At 35.2% G+C, this 27228-nt stretch overlaps 2 protein-coding genes across 3 annotated transcripts; one reads left to right on the top strand and one right to left on the bottom strand.

Annotated features, from left to right (window-relative positions):
- The first annotated feature begins 2000 nt into the window (after nucleotides 1–2000).
- dnajc2 (DnaJ (Hsp40) homolog, subfamily C, member 2) lies at nucleotides 2001–16713 on the top strand. The gene is given in 17 exon segments (NM_212811.1): nucleotides 2001–2156; nucleotides 3708–3898; nucleotides 4223–4298; nucleotides 4797–4895; nucleotides 5586–5727; nucleotides 5799–5879; nucleotides 5991–6056; nucleotides 6654–6745; nucleotides 7405–7526; nucleotides 8581–8730; nucleotides 9007–9095; nucleotides 11659–11728; nucleotides 13847–14028; nucleotides 14120–14220; nucleotides 14298–14408; nucleotides 14538–14698; nucleotides 16549–16713. Coding segments are annotated over 17 exon segments (1857 nt in total). The 5' UTR covers nucleotides 2001–2101; the 3' UTR covers nucleotides 16618–16713.
- Nucleotides 16654–26934, bottom strand: pmpcb (peptidase, mitochondrial processing subunit beta). Of its 2 annotated transcripts, none has more exon segments than NM_001012496.2 (13): nucleotides 16654–16803; nucleotides 17580–17655; nucleotides 18997–19085; nucleotides 19200–19285; nucleotides 19522–19682; nucleotides 20918–21061; nucleotides 22257–22363; nucleotides 22466–22545; nucleotides 22998–23196; nucleotides 23531–23660; nucleotides 23739–23825; nucleotides 25522–25638; nucleotides 26829–26934. In NM_001012496.2, coding segments are annotated over 13 exon segments (1413 nt in total). In that variant the 5' UTR covers nucleotides 26910–26934; the 3' UTR covers nucleotides 16654–16747.
- Between the last annotated feature and the right edge of the window lie 294 nt (nucleotides 26935–27228).

Genomic DNA, 27228 nt, shown 5'->3' with positions numbered 1-27228 from the left:
TATTTATGCATTTGAGTTGCATTATAGGATCTTGACAACTTTTAAATCTTAAAAAGTGACATTTCTAATAGTTTAAAGTGCTATATTGTCTGTGTTTTTGTACAGGGGAATTAGCAACCTACGTCACACAGGTTCAACCGCGCATACCGGTTGCAATAGCAAACATGTCATGTTGTGTGGTAGGATGCCAAAATCGAAAGTCCAAAAATAGAAAACTTAAATTTTACTGTACCCCACACTGCTTTGAATGGCAACCGCAGACATCTTTGGCTAAAAGCCATCAGAAGAGCTGAATGGAGTGAGGATCTCATTAAAAATGCTCGACTCTCATTTCTCACTTTTATATCAGGTAAGTTCACGCTATGCTGAATAATACACGTTGTTTTTTGATTGCAGCAATGATTTCAGCAAAAACAGTTAAATATGGTGAATTAAACTGCGGACACTGAATGCGCAGAATGAAATGTAAACATGTAAGTTCACATACCCTGTCGTACAGATGCAGTTCGCTGTCAGAATGCAGTTGCTTTGCTTGTTGATGAATAACCAGGCCTAGGCCTAAAATACTACCTTTGTTTTAAATTTTTTATTATTATTTATTTATTTATTTATTTTTCAGCAGAACAACAGTGGTACTGGTCTCTTGTAACAACAGCAGCAGTTTTTGTTAGATTCTAACAAATGCTTCAAAGCAAAGCCAAAAATAAAAAGAGATTATAAAACAAATTTAGAAAGACACAGTCACTGAGCACCCTCAAGAAAAATCTGAATCACCCTCAAATGTGCCATAGGTTAATTTTTCCAGTGGTAGAAGTCTGATTGCCTGACCCAGTCACATATTGACTGAAGGTATCTGAGCAATTGACCATAATAATAATATACATTTTTGGTCAAGTATACTAAAGTTCAATGCACATTCTTTCTCATGATCAAAACACAGTGTCAAGGTTCAATTCAGAAGGTATACCTTTGGAGACAAAGCAAAAGTCTTTCCAATTATTTTTTAATAATTTTGTGAATCTCCAGTACATTTAGATTTTGTCGCAATCCCAAAATACATACATTACCGTGCCAATGTCTAACTTACATTTGAAACATAGCTGGAAACAACTGGGAAATATTCTATGGAGGCGAACTGGGGTTAGATAAATCCTGTGAATACATTTATAATGTTGCTCATGAACTGAAATTGAAGTACTTGTGGGAAAGATATTTGAGCAGGCAGCCAGCCACTCCTCATCACTAAACTCTTCTCAAAAGTAAAAGCATGTTTTCAGATGTCTATATTTGTTTGTAGACAACACAATACTCATGTTTTAACTTAGGATACCCATGTGTGGTGAAATAACTTTGATTTTCAATCACTATAAATAAGCATTTGTTATTCACACAAGTGTCCTTCAGAAAATAAATGTACCAGTAACATCTGAAATAGAGATAAAATAACACCAATATAATATTTTAAACAAACCTATAGCTTAATAAATGCTGTACGTTGAGAGAAACAGAATAATCGAGTGGTTTTATTAATTCTTTCCATATGTTTTACTGTCCATTCTCAGCAGAATGCTGTATTTTGCAGGTTTTTACAGTACTGCTGTGTTAGCCGGGACCTGTTGCTACTAAATAAGCTTATTCCATGTTTATTCTTACATTGAAACCGTAATAAATAAAAATAGTTTATCTTTTTAAAAGTAATAACATTAATATTCTGGTGACGAACTGTGATTACCATGGTGAATTTGCATAACAACTCTGAGATAGTGTGTACAATTTGCTATAAAAATATGAATAAAAAAGTACATACATTTAAAATAAATCTATACAAAATAAACGCATTAAAAATAAACATATATAAATAAATACATTATAATAAGTAAATAAATAAATAAAACTATCGGGTAGCGGAACCAAATGTCGCAGCGCCCAACTCTTCGGAATGTTCCGAGTGTGACACCGAGTGCTCCAGCATACAGCTGTGTGGGCCCATGTGGATCAGGCAGAATTGAGCAGAACAGCAGCTTTAATTCATCCCAAAATAAGCGGATATTTAACGCGAATGCGAGCACTTTAAGTCGTCCGTGTGTCTGAATTAGCGAAAATGTTGACGGAGGCGTTAGAGGGGCAGCTTACGGTGGTTTATAACACCGTCGCCGGTAAGTGTGACAGATATAATAAGATATTGAGAGTGTGTGTGTGTGTGTGTGTGAGATCTGCAGCATCCCGCTGACACACACTCACAGATTATTATTATTAATAATGTGCTTTTTCTGATTCATTAGCTGTGATTAGACTATTATGCGTTAGTGCTAATTCTGATATGAGGATAATCAGCTAACTTTAATTTTATTTATATAAAGATCAGTAGTGTTACTTAGCATTGGGTTCAGACTGTCTAAATATGCCACAGTAATCATATTAAAAGCATATCTTGCTTTGAATACAGCTGGCATGTATGATTTAATAGTGGATTTGTGTAATTAGTGATTTACTTTGACTTGTATTTCATAGCAGGCTATACTACAGCACATTATTTAATGTGTTCCTCATGATTTCTATTGTTTTGTTTTTCCATATAAACACATATTTCAATTTTGGCTCTTACAACACACATAAAAAGTTGTAACAGTAAAGCATTTACCACTTTGTCATGTCGCACAACAATTAAAAGACGTTTAGGGACTGAAGACACCAAGTGATGAAGTGTTTCAGGTGTAATTTTGTGCCATTCTTCCTGTAAACAGGTCTTAAGGTGGGCAACAGTACTGTTTGTTGTCATATTTTGCACTACAAATTGCACCACACATTCTTTATTGGAGACAGGTCAGGACTGCAGGCAGGCCAGTCAAGTACCTAATTAGTTATTAACGCCATTATACAGTTCATGTTGATAATTTGAAGTGCTAGACACTATCTGTAAACATCAGGGATTTGTATATAAATAATAGCAGTTAATGTAATGATAATCTTGCTCTGTGAGAAGTTTACAAATGTAGAAATATTATTGTTATTAATTAATGTTAAAGTGTAAATATTAATAATGATATCATACAAATCCCTGATGATATTTACTTTAAGTAAATAATAACAAAGAACATATACTGTAAAATGTTTCGGCTCAACTTTGTATTACTTTATAATTTTTTACTTTCTAATTATAATTATATAATTAATTATAATAATTATAAAATATTATTCTATATAAAAATCATCAACATATGAATCAAATGCTCAGTTATTGTTCAGTGTAAATACATGTATGTAAAAATGAAATGCCATAATTTCTCTGAATTGTAATTTTTTTTTTTATTATACTTGATAACAATTGACATTTAAACACTCACCCTTTATAAATGAATTATATAATGCTACAAAATTATAATACTAATAAAACTGATATAAATGTATAATAGTAATAAAGTACACGTTAGGGTTTAGGTGTTTAATCTTGTATAAATATATATATTAATATTAATGAATAATATTAATATTATAATTATAAATTGAATTATTACTTGTAATTACATCATAATAAATGTATTAAATATAATACAATTTCAGATTGAAGAAGCTATTGTTTTAAATTTTGTGTTGTTCCTTTGGATCTTATAATGCAAAATGAAGGGGGGAAATTAACAAAACACGAATATATTTTCCGTTTTTACAGTGTTGTAAATGTGTGTTTGTTGTGTGTGTGTGTGTGTCAGCCTCAGTGCAGGTTCAGGTGGAGCCGGTCGGCCGCTGGTTCGAGGCTTTTCTGAAGCGCAGGAACAGAAATGTGTCGGCTTCGTTTCAAGAGCTGGAGGAAGAGGAGGAGCTGTCAGAGGAAGAGGAGGATGAAGAGCTTCAGCTGGAGGAGTATCCCATGCTGAAGACACTGGACCCCAAAGACTGGAAGGTGTTTGTTGTCTAGTTTATTTGTATAATGTTTTCACTTTAATTTTTGTTCAGTCAAATGGATATTGTGGACAGTATATATATATATATATATATATATATATATATATATATATATATATATATACACACACACACACACACACACAAAGTTATCATGCAGTTATTGCAATATAAATATAATTATATAAATAGTGTTTGTTTTTTTTTCAAAAAGGTGATATCTATGTGATAATACATTTTTAATTAAGTGTATTTGTGATAAAGTGTGTGTGTCAGAGACTGTGTGAGCTGAAATCACTGACACACTCCTCTTGCATTACAGAACCAAGATCACTATGCTGTTTTAGGTCTGGCACACGTCAGGTATAAAGCAACGCAGAAACAGATCAAAGCTGCTCGTAAGTTTGACTTTTATATTTCCTCAAATCAAATCTTTGATATTTTGTTATATATTTATTCATTTAAAACAGTGGCGTGATGTATTTGTTAATATAATATGATGATTTATGTTTTAATGATGTGCAAAATTATGTACTGTATTTACCATTGATAGTTATATTTCTTGATCTTATTAATATAATGACACTGAAGACTGAAGTAATGATGCTGAAAATAACAAATAAATGTTGTTATATATTCTGATTTATATTTTTACATAATTATCGCTCTCTCCTGTCTATTAAGACTATTTATTTTCTTGTTTTTATGCACAAATGATGTAAATATTTCTTGTTTTGGTGTGCAAAGCAAATATTTCTTCTTTTTGTTTGTAAATAATGCAAATATTTTTTGTGCATCAAGCAAATCTTTTTTGGGTTTTTTTTGTGCACAGATAAAGCAACTTTTTCTTGTTTTTGTGCATAAATAAAGCAAATATTTCCTGTTTTTGTGCACAGACAAAGCGATGGTCCTTAAGCATCACCCAGACAAGCGGAAAGCAGCAGGAGAGCAGATTGTGGAAGGCGATAATGATTATTTCACATGCATAACTAAAGGTTTGAGCTCTATAACAAATGAAATGCATGACTTTTTATATGCTTTCTCCATTATCATTGAGGAATATTTAATGCTAATATATAATTTAAAACTAATCTGCAATTTCTACAGACACACTATTGCTGCAATTAATCAGGAAGTCATTTTTACCAACTGTGATCAGATTGTATAACCCATGTCATATTGGATGAATTATGTAGAATATATATTGTAATTATATTACAATATATTATATTAGAATATGCATGTATAATATTGTAGAATTTTGTATTGCAAGGGGTTGCATTATGGATGTTATTTATATATATATATATATATATATATATATATATATATATATATATATATATATATATATATATATATATATATATAGATATATATAGATATGTATTATTGTAATTGCTTTTCATATATATACATTTTTTATTTTGTTATATTGTATGGTGAGCTCTGATGTGACATGTGAATTTCCCTTTGGGATTAACAAAGTTTAAACAAACAAACAACAACAGCAAAAGTGTCACCAGGATTTATTTTATCATATGTCTTATCTAATTTATGTTGTCATTTGCTTGTGTTTTTAATTGTATATTTATTAATGAAATGGTTTTGCTGTGAAAATAGCCTTTGTTATATATGTAATATGGCATTCAATAATAAAAATATATGAATATATATGATTGCAGCAATAGAGATCCTGTCAGATCCAGTGAAGCGGAGAGCGTTTGACAGCGTCGATCCAACGTTTGACAATGCAGTTCCTACAAAAGCAGAAGGCAAAGAAAACTTCTTCGAGGTGTTTGCACCGGTGTTTGAGAGGAACGCCAGGTAAAATAATCAGAGATGAGGGATTAATAGCATTGATATGGCACATTTACTGATGCGTTTCTTCCCTTCAGGTGGTCTGTTAAAAAGCACTTCCCCAGTCTGGGAACTATGGAGTCGTCGTTTGAAGATGTGGATAATTTCTATTCATTTTGGTGAGTTGAATATTAATAGTATGCATTGATTTTTTTGAGCCAAAATGATGTGAAGTTCATGCACTCCCCCAAAAAACTAATCATATACTTATTTTCTTTGCCTTTCTAAAGGTACAACTTTGACTCCTGGAGAGAATTTTCCTATTTAGACGAAGAGGAAAAGGAGAAGGCTGAATGGTGAGGAAGTTTCTGCTTTCATGTGTTATTGGTTGAATATTTACTGTACATTGTTATTATAGTTCACACCTTAATACCCTAAACCAGTGGTTCTCAAACCCTTTTTTATCAAGTACCACCTCAGAAAAACAATTGTCTCTTCAAGTACCACTAAAATGAGCAGTATTGAAATACAGTAGCGCAGTGGGCTTAATAAAGCAGCTACAACTCTGCACAGTTCAAATAACCTGGCAGATTACCTCAGAAATATAGGCTATATGTCATATGTAGCATATTATATCCATCATTTTTGATAAATATTTAAATGTGTGTAGCATGTACATGACATATTTCATTCCTCCGCGTACCACTAAGGGAAGCCTGCGTACCACTAGTGGTACACGTACCACAGTTTGAGAACCACTGCCCTAAACAAACAGCTTAAAAAAAATTATACTGCAGTGAGACTATATATAGATGACATTTTTTACTTTTTTAGAGTTTTATTTATGATATTTACATACTATTATTTATTAAACTGAGTAATATTAACTCTTTGTAATGCTTTTATCTATGCTGATCTGGCAATAAGTAAACAAACTCAAATCTGTCCTTCAGTCGAGATGAGCGGCGCTGGATTGAGAAGCAGAACCGAGCATCTCGAGCACAGAGGAAGAAGGAGGAGATGAACCGGATACGGACCCTTGTTGGTGAGCAGAAGATTATAGGATCAAAATCCGCTCTTTTAGGGCTAGACATTATATAGAGTCAGCACTGATATGACAATGTGTGCATCTGCAGCAGTCACAACTCAGGATCTGCAATGTGGAGTTTTACATTTATGGAGCCACAGTTCATAACATGAGATTTGTGGAGTCATTGATGATTTTTTTACTGACATAATGAGAGAAGAATCTGACATAATGGAGCATAACTGTGTCATTTGCATGTGCTTTAAGTCCTGTGACTCTATGAGCATGTCCACACTTTAAAGATCTCCTGGAGATCGACCTTCCTCTAGATTTCAGTTGCAACTCATATCAAACACACCTGCCTGTAATTATCAAGGGAGATCTCCAGGAACCGGCTTGAGCAGCCCTGATCTAAAGCATTCAGGCACAAGAAACAGCATCATTTGTAGCTTGAAAAATATTTTATGTAATTATTTATGCATTAAAGACTATTTTACATTTGGTTATTTAATTTCTGTACCTGAATTCTTACCAAATAGAGATATTTAACCCATCTGGCGAAATTGCATTCATATTGCATGATGTATATATTTCTGAAAAACATTGCAGTGTCAGATTTTTCCGATATTGTGCAACCCTAGCTCTTACTGTGATCGCCTGTGCGTGTGTGTTTGCAGACACGGCCTACAATGCTGACCCGCGGATAAAGAAGTTTAAAGAGGAGGAGAAAGCCAGGAAAGAGTCTGAGAAGAAGGCCAAAGTGGAGGCCAAGAAACGAGAGCAGGAGGAGAAAGAGCGGGTCAGTGCTGACAAACACTTGCTGTTTTTTTGTTATTATCGTTTTTGTAATATTTCTTCAAACTAATAATCGATGTCAAGGGTAATAATCTCAGAATTATGTGTATTTCTCTCTGTTTTTGAAATTGCACACACACATATATATATATATATATATATATATATATATATATATATATATATATATATATATATACATATATATATATATATATATATATATATATATATATTTCACACACACACACACTTTACAAACAGACAAGACAATTCACATGCGCGCACACTCACAAAAACAAAAATAAAAATTAATGTCCTGTTTTCACTACTCATTGTAAAAAGTGGCTATTAAAAGACTTTTGAACTTTTATGACTTATATATATATATATATATATATATATATATTTATATTTATATATATATATATATATATATATATATATATATAAAAGACATTATTAATTTGTTTAAATATAAATAAATTCGTTTTTTTGCATGCACGCAATGTTATTGGACTCTCCAATCGACACACGCAGACTCTCTCTATGGTGCACAGTTAAAAACAATGCTAAATATATGTATATGCACTGCAAAAAATACTTTTCTTACTTAGATTTTTTTTGTCTTGTTTCTAGTCTAAATATATCACAATTCTTAAATCAAGAAGAATTTTCTAGACAAGAAAAACATATTGTCTTGTTTTCAGCAATAATATACCAAAATTAAGTGAGTTTTTTCTTAAAACAAGCAAAATAAACTGCCAATGGGGTCAGCAAAATAATCTTATGTCAAAAGGAAAAACGAGATTATTTTGCTGACCCCATTGGCAGTTTATTTTGCTTGTTTTAAGAAAAAACTCACTTAATATTGGCATATTATTGCTGAAAACAAGACAATATGTTTTGCTTGTCTAGAAAATTCTTCTTGATTTAAGAATTGTGAGATATATAGGCTAGAAACAAGACAAAAAATCTAAGTAAGAAAAGCATTTTTTGCAGTGTGTGATGTGATCATATTTGTCTGTGTGTGTGTGTGTGTGTGTGTGTGTGTGCAGGCACGTCAGCAGCAGGAGGAGGCGGCGCGGCTGCTGAAGGAGCAGCAGGAGGAGGCGGCGCGGCAGGCAGCTCAACAGGCTAAGAAGGAGAAAGAGGCGCAGAAAAAAGCCATTAAGAAAGAGCGGCAGAAACTCCGCATGACCTGCAAGGCAAGAAGCGTTTAGTGTCCACCTTGTACACACATTTTTCACCAGAACAACTGGCAGACCTGCAATTTAAGACAGCACATGCAATTACAATAAACACCAGCAAATGAAGAAAAGGTGTTTGACAGCATACGTGTTGCATTTTCTCACAATGCAAACAAATTAAGATTATTATTGAATATACCTGTAACATAAACATTCTTTGTGAATTTATGCATTAAGTTTTACTGCAAATGTCAGATCTGTAACGCTGGAATTGCTCCTCTCTTATTCCCACAGAGCCAAAACTACTTCACAGACAATGAGGCGGACAGCGTGAGGATGATGGAGGAGGTGGAGAAGCTCTGCGACCGCTTGGAGCTCATCAGGTCAATACACTGCCTCAAAAACACCCAAACATCAAACATGTGATGCTAACTTTAATTCTGCGAGGAATTCATGGTCACACTTTATTTTAATGTACAATTCACACTATTAACAAACCATTAACTCTTTCCCTGCCATTGAAGAAATAACTCGTCCATTAAGAGAAAATGCTTACCAGCCATTGATGTGTGTGTGTGTGTGTGTGTGTGTGTGCATAATATACTATATACATTTAATATTGAACTATTTTTTAGATGTTCTCCAATGCATTTCAAATATGTAGGATTTTTGCTGAAACATTTTATACCCTTTCAAGTGGGTATAAAACATGAACAGATGAGGATAGAATGTTTTGTTTTGTTTGAAAGCAGGGGCTTGGTCCTTTGTTTTGTTGTATATTATGCTCATATATTCCGAGTAGAAACGTTTCTGAGGGTCGTCAAATATAGGTAGAAATCCTCAAAAAGGCAATTCTTGCAGGGAACTACGACTCTCAGCTCAATAAGCTACTAATTAGCTGCTTATTAATAGTTATTAAAGGGTCACGAAACACCAAAACACATGTTTTGAGCTGTTGACAGTCGTATATGTGTCCCACACTGCTAAAAACACTATTAGGACGCCTACATTTCACTAAAAAGTGTAAATTGGTTGTTTTTGCGTTATTTCAAGCAAATTCGTACTTCCTGTTTGAAACAAATTTTTGAAGCTGCGTCACGGTCATGACATAATAGTGTGTATTCCAGCGTGCAGACTGGGCGTCTGTGCCAGAGTGTGTCTTATTACGTCTTACAGTGTGCTGCATTAATGCATGAGTAAAGCTTGGTTCAAACCAATCAGCGCGCTCTATTGTGCAACTTCATTAATATTCATTACTGTCACAGTGTTTAGACGACAGAGACGCCACGTTGTGTTGGCAAAACAAGCGTGAAGTGTTGCTTTTATAGTTTGCTGCAGTGAAGTTTTGTTTTCATTTTCTCTCTGTGAGAGCGCAGCTGGAGTCACGTGTGGATTAACAGTGTACGCGACGCTCGACAACAATAACTTGCGTGTCTAAGGATGATTATTGTTTACCTGATAGCTGTTCTCATCTGCAAATGCTGAAATCTGGATTCGCTTGTAGTCTCCTCTTCATAAAGACGCGGCTCTAGTTGCTGGTGATTGTCCTGTCTCTACAGATTTGGTAAGTGAGCGACCAGTGCTCTTTGTTTATTCAGTTTGTTCGTATCGAATTAAGTTAACTATTGCACTGAGTGCAGAAATGTTAGCACCGCATTTAGTGACCAGAATAACACACGCGGCTTTCTGACGCTACCTGCCGTGTGCATCTAAGTTTCCGGGAAATGCAGAGTTTTTTTTTCTCTCATTCGCAGTGCGGTATCAAACATTGCATGAAAAATACACACTTAGAGCAGCTCCTCGAATCAAATATCGCGTTTGTCGCGAGGGGCATGAATGAATTCCCTGAATGAAAGAGCCAAACTGCAGTTAAAGTCCAACATTTAATAATTTGGCAAATAATTCGACTGCAGATGTCCATGTAGGTTAAACATCATCACTTTCTCCTGTCTGTGTGTGTGAGTATTTTGACTCTGAAACTCGTGCGTGCACAAATAGACACTCCCACACCATCCCACTTTTCTTCCTCCGACACTCCCCCCTAAATAGAGCTGGACACGCCCACTTTTCTGACTTTTTCCAAAGTAGAGGTGTGAAAACACCCTGCTGAAACGAGGGGGTTTCATGGCCCTTTAAGGTAGTAGTTGGATGTTGAATAAGATCATACTTTAAGTGTTAATAAACAGTTCATATCTTAATAATAGGCTGGTAATAAGATAGTTGAAAATGGTGTGGATTGTGACTAAAAATAAAGTGTTGCTGAATTGCTTTTATTCAATTTTCTACACCTAATACAGTTTTTAGGACTGTCCAAATACACTTTTAGAGTTTTTAGCATAAACAAATAGTAAAACCTGTCGCAGTATTTTAAAATTCTTCTTTTCACTTATAAAGCTTTGCACAATTCTGCCCCGGCCTATGTCAGCGAGCTTATTAGGCCATATACAGCTTTTAGACTCTTAAGATCCCATGATCAGTTTCTTTTGTCTGTCCCTCGGTCTCGCTGCAAGTCAAAGGGTGATCGAGCTTTCAGTGTTGCGGCCCCAAGGCTCCCTCTGAACATCAGAATCTCTCCTTCTTTGGATGCTTTTAAATCTAACTTAAAGACACATTTTTACTCTCTTGCCTTTGACTGATGCATGCATGTTATTTTTTATTATTTATATTTTAGTATTTTAAATATATTTCATTGTATTTTTAATGCCAGTTATTTTTAGTTTTATTGTCTAGTTTATTTTTTTGTAAAGCTCTTTGGATCAACTACGGTTGTGTAAAATTGTGCTCTGTAAATAAAGTTTGCCTTGCCAGTATACTTTTGCTCGCAATAAAAATAGCCATAGAAGCTGGCACAGCGCTAAACACAAACATCAAAGCGTTGCTTGTGCTGGTAAAGACATTTCTGAAAAGATTGGGAATATTGACTCTTTGTTTTGTTTTTGTTTGTAGTTTGCAGACGCTCAATGAAGCTTTGTCTGCTGGCAATAAAGAGCAGAGTAAAGCAGCTCTGGAGAAACAGGTGAGACACTGCAAACACCTAACCAGTCAGAACGCAGCCTGTATTTGCTGTGTGCAGTTCATCTGTGCATTTATTCAGATATTTGGGGTCAGTAATTTCTGTTTTTGATCGTCTTTCTCTTACTGAAGCTGCATTTATCTTATCAAAAATACCAAAAATTTTTAATATTATTATTACCATTTAAAGTAACAGTTTTTTGTGTTTAGTTTTTAAAATGCCATTTATTCAACTGAATTTATCAATATTTGTTTTTATATGCGTGTTTTAGTGCATGTGTGTGTTTGTGCATGATTTGTGCATGTGTGTATTTGTGCATGTGTGTATTTGTGCATGTGTGTATGTGTATTTGTGTATGTGTGTATTTGTGCATGTTTGTACGTGTTTTTGTGCATGTGTGTATTTGTGCATGAATTGTGTGTATGTTTTTGTGTATGTGTGTATTTGTGCATGTGTGCATTTGTGCATGTGTGTATTTGTGCATGTGTGTGTGTGTTTTTGTGCATGTGTGTATTTGTGCATGAATTGTGTGTATGTTTTTGTGCATGTGTGTGTTTGTGCATGAATGTATGCGTTTTTGTCCATGTATGTGTTTTTGTGCATGTGTGTGTTTGTGCATGAATGAATGTGTTTTTGTGCATGTGTGTATTTGTGCATGAATTTATGTGTTTTTGTGCATGTGTGTATTTGTGCATGAATGTATGTGTTTTTGTGCATGTGTGTATTTGTGCATGAATGTATGTGTTTTTGTGCATGTGTGTATTTGTGCATGAATGTATGTGTTTTTGTGCATGTGTGTATTTGTGCATGAATGTATGTGTTTTTGTGCATGTGTGTATTTGTGCATGAATGTATGTGTTTTTGTGCATGTGTGTATTTGTGCATGAATGTATGTGTTTTTGTGCATGTGTGTATTTGTGCATGAATGTTTGTGTTTTTGTGCATGTGTGTGTTTGTGCATGAATGTTTGTGTTTTTGTGCATGTGTGTGTTTGTGCATGAATGTATGTGTTTTTGTGCATGTGTGTATTTGTGCATAAATGTATGTGTTTTTGTGCATGTGTGTATTTGTGCATGAATGTATGTGTTTTTGTGCATGTGAGTGTTTGTGCATGAATGTATGTGTTTTTGTGCATGTGTGTATTTGTGCATAAATGTATGTGTTTTTGTGCATGTGTGTGTTTGTGCATGAATGTATGTGTTTTTGTGCATGTGTGTATTTGTGCATGAATGTTTGTGTTTTTGTGCATGTGTGTGTTTGTGCATGAATGTATGTGTTTTTGTGCATGTGTGTATTTGTGCATGAATGTTTGTGTTTTTGTGCATGTGTGTGTTTGTGCATGAATGTATGTGTTTTTGTGCATGTGTGTATTTGTGCATGAATGTTTGTGTTTTTGTGCATGTGTGTGTTTGTGCATGAATGTATGTGTTTTTGTGCATGTGTGTATTTGTGCATGAATGTTTGTGTTTTTGTGCATGTGTGTATTTGTGCATGAATGTTTGTGTTTTTGTGCATGTGTGTATTTGTGCATGAATGTTTGTGTTTTTGTGCATGTGTGTATTTGTGCATAAATGTATGTGTTTTTGTGCATGTGTGTTTGTGCATGAATGTTTGTGTTTTTGTGCATGTGTGTATTTGTGCATGAATGTTTGTGTTTTTGTGCATGTGTGTGTTTGTGCATGAATGTTTGTGTTTTTGTGCATGTGTGTGTGTTTGTGCATGAATGTATGTGTTTTTGTGCATGTGTGTGTGTTTGTGCATGAATGTATGTGTTTTTGTGCATGTGTGTGTGTTTGTGCATGAATGTATGTGTTTTTGTGCATGTGTGTGTTTGTGCATGAATGTATGTGTTTTTGTGCATGTGTGTGTTTGTGCATGAATGTATGTGTTTTTGTGCATGTGTGTGTGTTTGTGCATGAATGTATGTGTTTTTGTGCATGTGTGTGTTTGTGCATGAATGTATGTGTTTTTGTGCATGTGTGTGTTTGTGCATGAATGTATGTGTTTTTGTGCATGTGTGTGTTTGAGCATCTATGTTTGTTGTGCAAATGTTTGTGTTTGTGTATCTATGCATGTTTGTGTTTGTACATGCATTTATCTGCGTGTTTGTCCATGATGCAGGTGCAGGAGGTGAACATGCAGCTGCAGAAGGAGAAGGATGCAGAGCTGCAGGCTCAGCAGGCAGCGCGTGGCTCTGAACACAGCAGTGCAGCAGGAGGACAAAACAACAGAGGCTGGAGCGAAGAAGACCTGCAGCTGCTCATCAAAGCCGTCAACCTGTTTCCTGCTGGAACAAACGCCAGGTGAGTGCGCGTGTGTGTGACTGCGCTATGTTGATCATGACCCCTGTGTGACCTTCTCTAACACCTGTGTGACCTTCTCTGTGATTGACAGGTGGGAGGTGATCGCTAACTACATGAACCAGCACTCCAGCAGCGGCGTCAGGAGAACCGCCAAAGACGTCATCAATAAAGCCAAAACACTGCAGAAACTGGGTACGTCATCAGCTGTGTGTGTTAGTGTGCGTATGTGTTTGTGTGAGTGTTCTTCATTTGCTTTATTTTCATTTTAGATCCGCACCAGAAAGATGAGATTAACCGAAAGGCCTTTGAGAAGTTTAAGAAGGAGCATTCAGCCGTTCCTCCCACTGTAGACAACGCCATGCCGTCAGAGCGATTCGATGGTGAGACGTTACTTTATTAATCGTGTATATATAGTATACATTCACTATATTTAGTGGCTATTTATTTAGATATATTATGCATCCAGCACACACACGTCCGTCATTGTGAACACACACACATTTGTGCAGCTGTAGGTGCAGACTCGAACGCTGCCGCCTGGACCACAGAGGAGCAGAAGCTTCTGGAACAGGCTCTGAAAACCTACCCGGTGAGCACGGCCGAGCGCTGGGAGAGGATCTCTGAGGCGGTGCCCGGACGCTCCAAGAAAGACTGCATGAAGAGATATAAAGTGAGCAGATCCAGCCTTCAGCATCATTTACAGCACACTGCATTGCAAATATTCAGGGCAGAAGTTTGCACACTAAATTAGATATTCAATATAGATGTCTGCACGATAAAAAGGAGGAAGTGATTTTTTTTGCATCAAAATGTAGATATACAGGGAAGACTTATACGTACTAAAATGTACATTTTTGCACTAAATTTAATATTCAGGGTAGATTTTTGCACACTAAGTGGTAGTTTTGTTTGCGTACTAAGATGCATACTTTTTGCTGACTAAAATGCAGATTTTCAGAGTAGACATTTGCATGCTAAAATGCAGATTTTCAGAGTAGACATTTGCATGCTAAAATGTAGATTTTTGCACACTAAATTAGATATTTAGGTTAAAAAAAAATTTTAGCATACCAAAATATTTTTTTTCACACTAAAATGCAGATATCCAGGGTAGATTTTTGCACACTACAGTGTATTTTTTTCTTTTTATATTCTTTTTATATTATTTTATATTATATTTTATATTCAGGGTATTTTTTACTGGACAAGTTCTTGGAAAAAAACTCAGCATGGAGGTTAGTTGAGTAAAACACTGCATTATGAAGCTTTGTGAATCAGTGATGGAAGATTCATGGTAATGAACCGCTCTTTTTAACTGGATCTTCTTAGTGTTTGGTCAGTTCACCAAATCAAACTGAATTATTTGCATCTCTAGTATGCACTTACAAATTACTTACTTTTTAACATACCTGATACTAGGCATGGGACGATAACCAGTTTTAAGGGTGTAAAAACCACAAAAATATTAATCATTGAATTTAATAGTAATGAATTCTACAGTACATGACACTGCAGCACAGTACAGCGCGATCCAAATATTTTTTGCACACTGTAATGTATATTTGCTGCGCACTAAAATGTAGATATTTATAGTAGACATTTGCACACTAAATTAGATACTCAGGTTAGTTTATTTGCACACTAAAATATAGATTTTGCACTCTGTATATCAAGGGTAGATTTTTTTCACACTGAAATTTAGATTTTCACACTGAAATGTTGATGTCTTGCGCACTAAAATGTAGATATTTAGGGTAGACATTTGCACACTAAAATGTAGATTTCTGCATCTAAATTCGATATTCAGGTTAGTTTCTTTTGCACACTAAAATGTGGATTTTGCACTATTTATCAAGGGTAGATATTTTTCACACTGAAATGTTGATTTTGCACACTGAAATGTTGATTTTTGCACACAATGTAGATATTTAGGTTAGACACTTGCACACTAAGATCATACTTTAAATCCTCCAAAATTCTCCATTTTCTGCATGATTGTGTTTACATGCAGTAACAAAAGTAGAATTAAAATGGTGCAAATATATTATTAAATTATTCCAGTTAGTAGTAGTAATAAATATATCTAACACGCAATAATTCGAGCTGATACCAAGAGCATACGACAGAAAAATGACAATAGGAATTGTCAAATAAGTTAGCGTTAAAATACTGACAAGTAAATAGTAAATACTGATAATCATTATTTATAAATGAAATGTATATTACAATATTGTGCCACACAGTTATTCCATAACTTTATTTGTATTATGTAGCATTTTGTTTAAATTATTTATATTTATTAATACTTATATTTCATATTGATCTAAACATGAAATGATTTGATATAAATGCATTTCCTCTTCCTGGTCAGCCTGCATGTACTATACTAAGAGTGTTACAGATAGATTATTATTGTTTTCTTTAATTCATTGTTATTCATATTTAAATTAAAAACACTATTAAATAATAAACAACACATAAAAATATCAGAAATGTATATTTTTTCCTCTGTTCCTGCAGGAGCTGGTGGAGATGATAAAGGCTAAGAAAGCGGCACAGGAACAGGTCGCTGCTAAAAACAAAAAATGACAAAACACACACACACACACACACACACACACAACCTGGTCTTTTAACTTTATTTGTGTTGTTCTTTATTTTATAATAAAATAAACATGGAAAAAAGCAGATCTGGAGCTCTGTGGCCTGTGTTGAGTGTTTACCAGCACATGCCATTGCGGATGCTGTTATAATCCAGCAGCCGCTCGATGGGTCCTGCAGACGGTCAATAATTGGTGTGTTTAATTAGGGAGAATATCAAACACTTCATTACTAATAGTGTTGGGTTAACAGATAAGTCATATATTACAATCTTAAGCCTATCTTAATATTTTTAAGAAGGCAAACGTAACATAACACACACTTTCACATTACTGTCCTTAAAAAAGTAACTGATATTACAACCATACACCAATCTCAATCTTTAAAAACTGGCAGAAATATTATAAAATATACTTTCACATTACTTTTATTTAAAAAGTAACACATTTAGTCACTTTTTCCATTTAAAAACGTGTGATGATATGACCTTTTTTTAACATTCTCGATTGTTTTTAAAGGAGCATGAACAGAACAGAGTTAAATTCAATTTATTTGTACACCAATAACAATGTAACACTAAAATAAGAGTCCATTAGTTTATTTATTTACTAACATCAACAAACAACGGATAATAGAGAATTTAATCATGCAGGTTAATATTTAAGTTGTTGATTGTTAGTTCATGTTAACTCGTTGTGCATTATCTAGCGCTGTTAATAATGCATTAGTAAATGTTAAACTATAATTAATGCATGCTGTTCAAGATTGTTCAAGTTAGTAAATGCGTGAACTAATGGACCATTATTTCAAAGTGTTACCCAAATTACTATATCATCCTTTTACATCTGAACTATTTACTCTGTCTGAGTAACAAGAAACAAGTAATATATTATATTTAAAAGTCTTGTTAACCCAACACTGAAGAGCACAGAGTGAAGACGTCCACTCACCCACAGCTGCAATAGCAGGAGCTTTATTATAGATGTATTTCAGACACACGTCCTTTATAGTTGTGGCGTTAATGGCCTGAGGAAAGAAATGGGCAGATTTAAGCTGGATTTGGACACACACTGGCTCTCATTCACTTGTAATCAGTAACTAATACTAATTTTTGACTGATAATAAGTCTATTTTTAATATTGATACGCCATTTGAACTTCTAACGAAAACTTTCTGCCTAATTCACAAATCGTGCACATGTGCTTGAGTTAATATAGTGAACATGAATTGTTTTCAGAAAGCGTCCTTGTGCACTATATTACTCATTTGCATAATACACGCCCACATTACATTTACATTTATTCATTTAGCAGATACTTTTATCCAAAGCGACTTACAAATGAGGACAAGGAAGCAATTTACACAACTAAGAGCAACAATGAATAAGTGCTGTAGGCAAGTTTCAGGTGTGTAAAGTGTAAGAAGCAAAACATTAGTAATTTTTTTTGTAGTTAGTGGAGGAGTTAGAGAGGCAATTGCAGATTAGGAAGGGAAGTGGAGACTAAATAGTTGAGTTTTTAGTGGTTTCTTGAAGACAGCGAGTGACTCTGCCGTTCTGATGCAGTTAGGGAGTTCATTCCACCAACTGGGCAGATTGAATGCGAGAGTTCGGGAAAGTGATTTCTTCCCTCTTTGGGATGGAACCACGAGGCGACGTTCATTCACAGAACGCAAGTTTCTGGAGGGCACATAAATCTGCAGAAGTGAGAGCAGATAAGAAGGAGCAAAGCCAGAAGTCGCTTTGTAAGCAAACATCAGAGCTTTGAATCTGATGCGAGCGGCAACTGGCAGCCAGTGCAAACGGATGAGCAGCGGAGTGACATGTGCTCTTTTAGGTTCATTAAAGACCACTCGTGCTGCTGCGTTCTGAAGAGGTTTGATAGAGTTAGCTGGAAGCCCGGCTAGTAGAGAGTTGCAATAGTCCAGTCTGCACATTAGCTCCATATAAGGGCAGAAATCGACAGAGATAATTATAAGAAGTCAAATTATGAATTAGGAAGAGACAATTATGGCACCCAAACAAACAGTAATAGAGTTTATTTTTGATGTCGGCTGCTTTCAGTTCTGAAAAGGCGAGGTGAAACACTGCATTTTTGTTGACTTTAGATAAGAGCTTTTTTTTTATAATCCACAACTCTTGATGCCAATAGAAAACCATTTAAAAGGCACCTCTTAGCTTAATCTCATTATATATAAGGTTTTTTTAATCGTGCATGGATGATTATTGTGTATTTGTTGTTATAGATTATTTTTTTTGTAGATGTTAGTATGATTGTTTTGATGAATCATGATTTATTTGTGAAACATCTGTCCGTACGTGCAATCGTGCATTTCTTTTTCTAAAGAGAGAATCAAATGTTTACGCACGTCTATTCTGGCCTCGAGCTCGTGCAGAGGAATCCTGCGACTGTAGCACAGCATCTGACGCCCGATGTCCTCACAGATGGGTGTGGATCCTGCACACACACATGCATCACACAGCGTCACACACACACATCATATGTGAGCACGCACACTTCACACATCTCTACACAGACAGGTGCACACAGACACACTGATCAGGCACTGACCGTCCAGGTGAAGCAGCATGTTGGTCTTCAGCAGGTTCTTGGCTCTGTTCACTTCACTTTCAGTCACACTCGTGCACAGAGACTTCCTGAAGGCAAACGTGTGTTCATTACCGGAAATGATCGGCCCTCGTTTGCGTCAAATTTTTTATTATTTTACAAACAACGAAGAGTTTTTTCTTCAACATTTTTAAACCGTAGCTTTATTAAATCATTTCTAATTTCTTTTGTCTTTGCCATGATGACAGTAAATAATATTTGACTAGATATTTAAGAGCTTGTAAAATATTCCTGAACTCGCAGAACTCTGAGGTTCTCTTCTCACCATTCCAGCTGAGTGAATCGGATCATGTCGTGGACGGTTCCCGGCTCACACACCATGTAAAGCCCCCACAGGCCTGTGTCTGTGTAGCAGGTGTTGAAGGACTGGAAACTGTGGCACAGGTTCCCCTGGCAGGACATCTGGGCCAGTTTACTGGACAAGTTCTGCAAGAAAAAAAAAACTTGCTTTGGTTAGCTGAGCGAACACTGCGTTATGAAGCTTTGTGAATCAGTGATGGACGATACACGAATGAATCATTGTTTTTAACCAGATCTTCAAAGTGTTTGGTCAGTTCACCAAATCAAACTGAACTGTTTAAACCAGGAGTCACCAATCTCGGTCCTGGAGGTTCGGTGTCCCTGCAGGGTTTAGCTCCAACTTGCCTCAACACACCTGCCTGGATGTTTCAGGTATACCTAGTAAGACCTTGATTAGCTTGTTCAGGTGTGTTTGATTAGGGTTGGAGCTAAAATCTGCAGGACACCGGCCCTCCAGGAACAAGTTTGGTGACCCCTGGTTTAAACAGTTCGCATCTCCAGTAAGCACTTAACCACAAATTACTTAGGGCCTACTCACACTATGCCATCCGTACCGTGCCCAGGCCCGTTTCCCGGATCAGGAAGTGTGAGTGCGCTGAATCGGGCTCAAACACGGTTCACCTGGCCGGCCCTGGCCCGGTTGGAAGAGGTGGGCCTGAGCGTGGTTCACTTGGGCCCGAAACTGAAAGCTAGACGTGATTTTAAGGGACTGTTTGATATGATTTATTAATCATTCTTACTGTTCAGTGAACGCAAACTGCCATAGTTTATTAAAGACGCAAACCCCTCACTGCACGACAGCTGCACCTTCAGCAGACCTCCTCATTCCTGCAGCACAAGGCCTTTATGATTGTTTATGAGCGCCAAAAGTGGCGGATCTGTTTATCTGACTGCGTCACAGCATCCCTAAGGACTGTTTGGCGAAATATCTGACTGCATGCCGCTGCATATCAAACGACTGAAACGATATGACAAGAGAAATCTCCACTGTGCTGCTGATTGACAGTGCTTCTCACTGAACAGCGCAGCATCGATGACGTAAGTGTGCCGAGGCCCGATTGTGGAGTGAGTGCGGGCCGTCGGGGGAGATGGGAGGGGGGACAAGTGTGCTTTGGCCCGGTTTGAGGCAACTGTATCTAGTGTGAGTCTGGCCTTACTCTTTAACATGCCTGATAATAGGCATGAGACGACTATTATGTTCAAAAATGTGTTTTCTCTCTGTTAAACAACACTTGAGAAATGGTTTAATAATAATTTCACAGTAGGTTGAATAATTAAAAAACCCTTAATGGCGTAATTTAGTTTTTCAGAATAATTTTCAGCACATTGAGTCTTTATTCAGCATTGAGTGAAGATCTCACCATTCCTCCGCCGAGCGAGCGGTCCCAGTTCCCGATCAGTGTGTTTGCCACCATCAGAGGAATGGTGTCTGGATGAGACCAGCCGACCGCCTCCACCGCCACTGCGATATGAGCCAGAGGCATCTTATCATCCCGCACACGAATCTGGAGAAAACACGCGGTAAGACTTTTAATAATCATAACTTGCTTCATAGTTTTACTGTATAAAAAAAAAGTTGATTAGAAGTGCATTACTGTAATGCTTGATTTTTGTCCATTAGTGCTGTTTAATGATCATGACTACATCCTTCAAAATAAAAGTTGTATTTACATATTGTGCATGTATTGTGTAAACTTAATATGTATATAAATGCAGATGCATACATTTATATATCTTTTTATTATATTTTTATTAAAATAAATATAAATTACAAATGAAAAATGTACATGTTTTAATATTTATAAATAATTTTATATAAAAAAAATTGTGTGTGTATATATTCTATACATGTAATCATGGATAAAAGATAAATATACACAGTACACAAAATTATGTAAGCTGACTTTTATTTTGTATTTGATTAATGGTTTATCAGCACTAACGTCAATGTGCATATATGCATATTTCTCATCATATTATATTCTAACAAAGTAAGTTTCCAGCTCTACTAAAAAAATGTGTAGAAACAATTTTTTACTCAGAAATGTCTGGTAAATTTCACTAATGGTAAATGTGTACACACTAAATTACACCTGGTTGATTGATCTATTTGTTTTAATCGTAAACTGTGTTGTCAGATCTAATCTGCTTAAAGTTACTAAGGCAAAAAGATAAGACTATATAAATAAATAAATACATACAGTGCACTGCTCAGCATAAATGAGTCAAATTCATATTTTTATCCATCTCTCAGAGAATATAGGCGATGTATTTTGGTGCATTTAAACAAAACAGATTTAATGAACAAATATATTTATTAAAATAATATTTTAGTCAAACATCCTTAGAAATAGAAAGATAATGCATTTAAATTGAAGCCAGACAGACAGACATTTTTTGTTTAACTTGATTTTTTTCTCTTTTTTTAATTTTTATTTAATATTTTTCCCTAACATTTACATTTGGGAGTACAAATTTTTAGACCGTTATCATAAGTTACTTTGCTAGATTGGCTCCAGATCTAATCTAATGTATATGCACAAATATATATATATATATATATATATATATATATATATATATATATATATATATATATATATATATATATATATATATATATATATATAATCTTTTGATTTGATGTAAATCCTATTTGAAGCAGTGTGTGTATATGTCTTTATTTATTAGTATATTTACCTCGCTCCCGGTGAAATGGCAGGGCAGTAAAGCTTCTCCGCTGTATCTGGCCGGCAGCTTTCCAAAGTGATATTTGGCCAAATCGATGAGCTGATTATGTGACACTCCTGAAAGACAGGACAGAAAAACAATGCTGAAATCTCATCCACAAGTAAAGCAAGTGATTTATTCAGTCGTGTGGACCAGAACAGGCTTTTCTGTAGCTGCACCTCCGGCTGCTGCTAATACGATTCTGGGCCCTTTGTAGTGTGTTGTAATGTATTCAACCAGATCCCCACGATTTATAGTTCTGCAAAACAACAACAACATCAGATCATAGCACATCAAGTAAAAACGACTGGTGCTGACTGAAGTGCTTTACAATAAAACACACAGGCAGAAGAAGCAAACCATGTAAACACAGGAAAAGATATTGATGTGAAAGGTCAAAGAACATTGAAAGCCACAGAGAAAAGGTTTGTTTTCAAAGCAGATGTAAATATTGACAACGTATGGGCGGATATAATATAAGATGCACTAAATAGACACTTAAATACAAATACCAATTGCATTTTGAAAGCAATTGTATATTTAACTGGTAGCCAGATATTTGTATTTATATCTAAATGTAAGTCAAATATAAAGTAATGAACATCAGAACTGCCGCCTTAAACCAATAGTGCAATAAATAAAATAGTGAACACTGAAATTATGTCATGTCATATTCATCCGCTTAGAAATTAAAGTATTTGATGTTCATACTTGATGTTCTCCGTAGGGCCCAGGATGGTTCTCCCAAGAGGTGTCTCCTGATAGGCTGATGCGTGCAGGTAATCGAACACCACTTCCTGCAGGTTGGTTTCCACTTCCTGCATCTCTCTGAGAATCACTCCTCTCTCCCGCTCGATCTCGGCTTCTCCCAGAGTGCTGTTCTGGATGATGTCCGCCAGGATCTCCACCGCTTTATAGCACACACATAATGCAAAATCAACCACATCTAAATACTCACAATTTGGATGAACTAACACCTTAATGTAGTTTGATTTAATTATAATAGTCAATGGACAGCAAATGATTGAACTTACACTTAGAAACGCACATAAAGGAAAGCAGGACTGATGTAAGCTTGATTTTAATCTGCAGGGTCTATAGTGGACTCATTTCCACAGCATAATGCATCATGAGTGCTTTCAGAAGAGCTGCTTTACTCATACTCTTGAGTAGTGATGCTTTTACTTTACTTGCTCTACATGTTTTGGCAAGTTATGCTATGATGAGTATAATTGTTTGTTTACCTCGAGGCAGATCTTTGGAGAAAGCTTTAGCGTAATACACCGTCTGCTCTCTGGAGGTGTACGCGTTCAGATGAGCTCCCATATTCTCGATCTCCAGCTCCAGGTCCAGCTGAGACCTCTTTCTGGTGCCCTGAACGTGCATTTACAAACCCCGTTTCACGTCTGAACCAAACCTTTTCGTATTAAGACAAATAATTTGTTCTCATACCTTAAATGCCATGTGCTCCAGGAAGTGCGCTGTGCCATTATTATGCTCATTTTCATAGCGGCTCCCAGCATCAATCCACAGACCAACCTGGATCATGTGATCACAATTAATACTCTGATAAGTCAGCATTGACTCGCTAGGCATTAAACTCAATGAATGTTTTGTTTTATGCATTCGCTTTTACTTTATATTATTTAATCTTATTATTATTTACTTTTATTGGTCTGAGCTTGCAATTTATATCTATTATTTATTAAAGTAATGCAGTTTATTAATCACTGCAAGGTGAGTTCTGTATATAACGGGGTGAAATATTTTGGTTTTATTTGTGCTTTGTAATCTTTAATGAAAGACATTTACATTCTTTACGTTTTAGAAATGTCCAATAGATTAATCACATAAAAATATGGTAGCACTTTACAATAAGGTTCATTCGTTAATGCATTTACTAACATGAACTAATCATGAACAACACATGTACAGCATTTATTAATCATAATTGAACATTTACTAATGCATTATTAACATCCAAGTCCATGCTTGTTAACATTAGTTAACATGAACTAACAATGAACTACTGTGTTTTCATTAACTAACGTTAACTAGCATGAACAAATACTGTAGTAAATGTATTGTTCATTGTTTGTTCATGTTAGTAAATTCATTAATTGACAATAACTAATGAACCTTATTGTAAAGTGATTGTAAAGTGTGACCAAAACTACTCTAATTAAACTGAAAACATTACAATAAATGCTAATTTGAAAAATGGTAAGATGTTTTATAATGCTATACGTGTATAGCTCAAAATTATACATTTTTCCTTTATGTTAAAATGTGGTTATTTCTGACATAAGCTCCTTCCACAAACTCGGCCCCTCGGAGACACTCATGTCCCGGTCGGACACTTTTCAGAAAATCACCCCTAAAAAAATAGTCCCTTTAATTTTAGGTTTAAATTAGACAGTAAAGATTAAAATACAGTGCTGCGATGTTGAATTTACCTGAATGATGCCATAATCATTAGATATCCATGAGGGTATTTTGTACATTTCCTAAAACTCTAAATATTTGATTAGTAATAGATGCATTGCTAAGAAGCAAATTTTGACCATTTTAAGGTGGTTTTTCTTAATTTTTTTAACCCTCAGATTCCAGATATTGATATTCAAATATTGTCCTATTCCAACAAACCATGCATCAATAGAAAGCTTATTAGTTCAGCTTTCAGATGATGCATAAATCTCAATTTCTGAACACTGATGGGGTGCTGGCTCACATATCTTACTTCTGCTATGGTTATTTCTGACATGGGCTACCCCCACTCTGGTGGCCCCTATGAGAAACTTGCGTCCCAGTCAGACACTTATGCTTTTCAAGAAAAAGCACGCTTAAAAAAAAGAGGTAAAGTTGGTTTTATATTTGCACATTTAGAGTTTCTCCTTAATAATATAATTTCAGAAACGCATTGTTTGCAAATTCTGAATAGGGAAATAACATTATAGCTATCTATGTACAACATTGTTCACAGTCTTCTAGATAGTGCTAATGTTGTTGTTAAATCATACTTGCACGCGATTTCAAACCCGATATTCAAAGTAGTGTGGTAAACAATATAGAGACAGTGTCACATCTTGTCACTGTCCTAAAATGAACGAATGTGTGAATATAAAACCAGCTTTACTACAATAAAAAAAAACTCATGTCCCCTCATTTTAGGTTTAAATAATCCACTTCATAAGACACCAGAGATTGACATACAGAGCTGTGATGGTGAGTTTACCGTGCATGTTGATAGTCCAGAGTCTTCAGAAGCCACCCTTAGCCCATTATCAAGGGTCGTGAGCTTCGTTTCTGGTACATTTAAAACCACCTGATTGACAGCTGGAGCAGACACACTCTGAAACACACATATACACACACACACACAGATGAAGTCAGAATTGTTCGCCCGGTGAATTTTTTATTTATATTTTTTTTATTTTTTAAATATTGCTGAAATATTGTTTACCAGAGCAAGGAATTTTTTACAGTATTTCCTATAATATTTTTTCTTCCCCAAAAAAATATTATAGGAAATAATCAATTATCAAGAGTAGTGAGTGTCGTCTTAAAAGTCTTTATTTCGGCTAGAATAAAAGCTGTTCTTAATTTTAAAACCATTTCAAGGTCAATATTATTAGCCCCCTTACACGATATATAGTTTTCATTGTGTACAGAACAAACCACTGTTATACAATGACTTGCCCAATAACCCTAACTTTAACCTAATTAACCTAGTTAAGCCTTTAAATGTCACTTTAAGCTGAATACTAGTATCTAGAAAAATATCTAGTCATTATTATAATTTTTTTTATTATTTACTGTCATCATGGCAAAGATGAAATTAATCAGTTATTAGAAATAATTTATTAAAACTATCATGATTAGAAATGTGCTGACAAAATCTGGGAAAAATATACAAGAGGGCTAATAATTAAGCAGATTCAAAAACTGTACATATCACAGTAAACCTTGTGTTTTAACATAATCAAACATTCATTAAAGATCTCGGATTTATCAACACTTCTGTGTTCTATTGTTATCATTTCACATACAAACACAAAAATATCCTAAGTCATCTCACGTGTTGACTTTATTTTGTATTGATATTGATTTCTACATATCTTCTGTGAAAATGTTGAAAAGCGTTAAAAATATTTTAACAAACACTTTTTATTCCTCTGATAATCTGTAAAATAATCAGTGATTTATTGGCACACTATGATGTTTACTGTGTTTTATGTTGTTGTTTTTGTATTTTTCTGTATGTTTCTGTCATTTTAAATCAATAAATGTAAACCACACGGCATAAGCACTGAGCCGGACATCAGCAATAAATAGTGAAATCATTCTGAGATAATAGTATTAACAAATATCCTAGCAAAGTAATCAATGTCACATTATTACTGTCGTTATGTAACGCTTTCATCATCTGGTCCAGCTTATGCTAACCCCAATATCCTAACTTGTTTTAATAACTGCCAGGACATCGTTCTTAATATTTTAGCAGTTGTCAATCATATAAGTGACGTGATTGTAATGTCTTACCCTGTTGATGACCTTTGTGTTGAATAAGTTCTTTATAAAGTGTCTCCCGGCTGTGCCGAAACGCTGCATGGAGGCCGCCATGCTGTTTACTGACTGTAGGACGCAGGAGGAAGAGCGAGCTCCGATTGGACTAAAAGACAGCTACGTCATGCGTTTTTCAGCGTGGCTGCAGACCAACTGAGGTATTTTTGCATTTTTTATTCTCAAGTGTTTACTCCTCCTTGTGGAGAACTGTTCAACTGTGGCTATAATGGGTATTTAACAGTTTTTAATTTTATATTTAATGTAATTTAGCAGAAACGTAAATAACAATATGCCGAGAAAGCTGCACGTTTGAACAGCACAGTGTTTACATTTAGGGTTTTTTGCAGTATTGTATGATGTTAAAATAGTTTATATT

Source organism: Danio rerio, chromosome 4 (assembly GCF_052040795.2).
Source record: "Danio rerio strain M-AB ecotype USA chromosome 4, GRCz13ab, whole genome shotgun sequence".
Classification (NCBI taxonomy): domain Eukaryota; kingdom Metazoa; phylum Chordata; class Actinopteri; order Cypriniformes; family Danionidae; genus Danio; species Danio rerio.
Note: the sequence above shows the minus strand (reverse complement) of the source record. Positions and strands in the feature narration are given on the sequence as shown.

Coding starts and splice junctions, on each gene's coding strand:
- pmpcb (XM_088649798.1), bottom strand. Junction 23,197..23,530: donor CTCCAAAGATCTGCCTCGAG/GTAAACAAACAA, acceptor TGTGCTATAAAG/CGGTGGAGATCCTGGCGGAC. Junction 22,364..22,465: donor CGTATTAGCAGCAGCCGGAG/GTGCAGCTACAG, acceptor CCTGTCTTTCAG/GAGTGTCACATAATCAGCTC.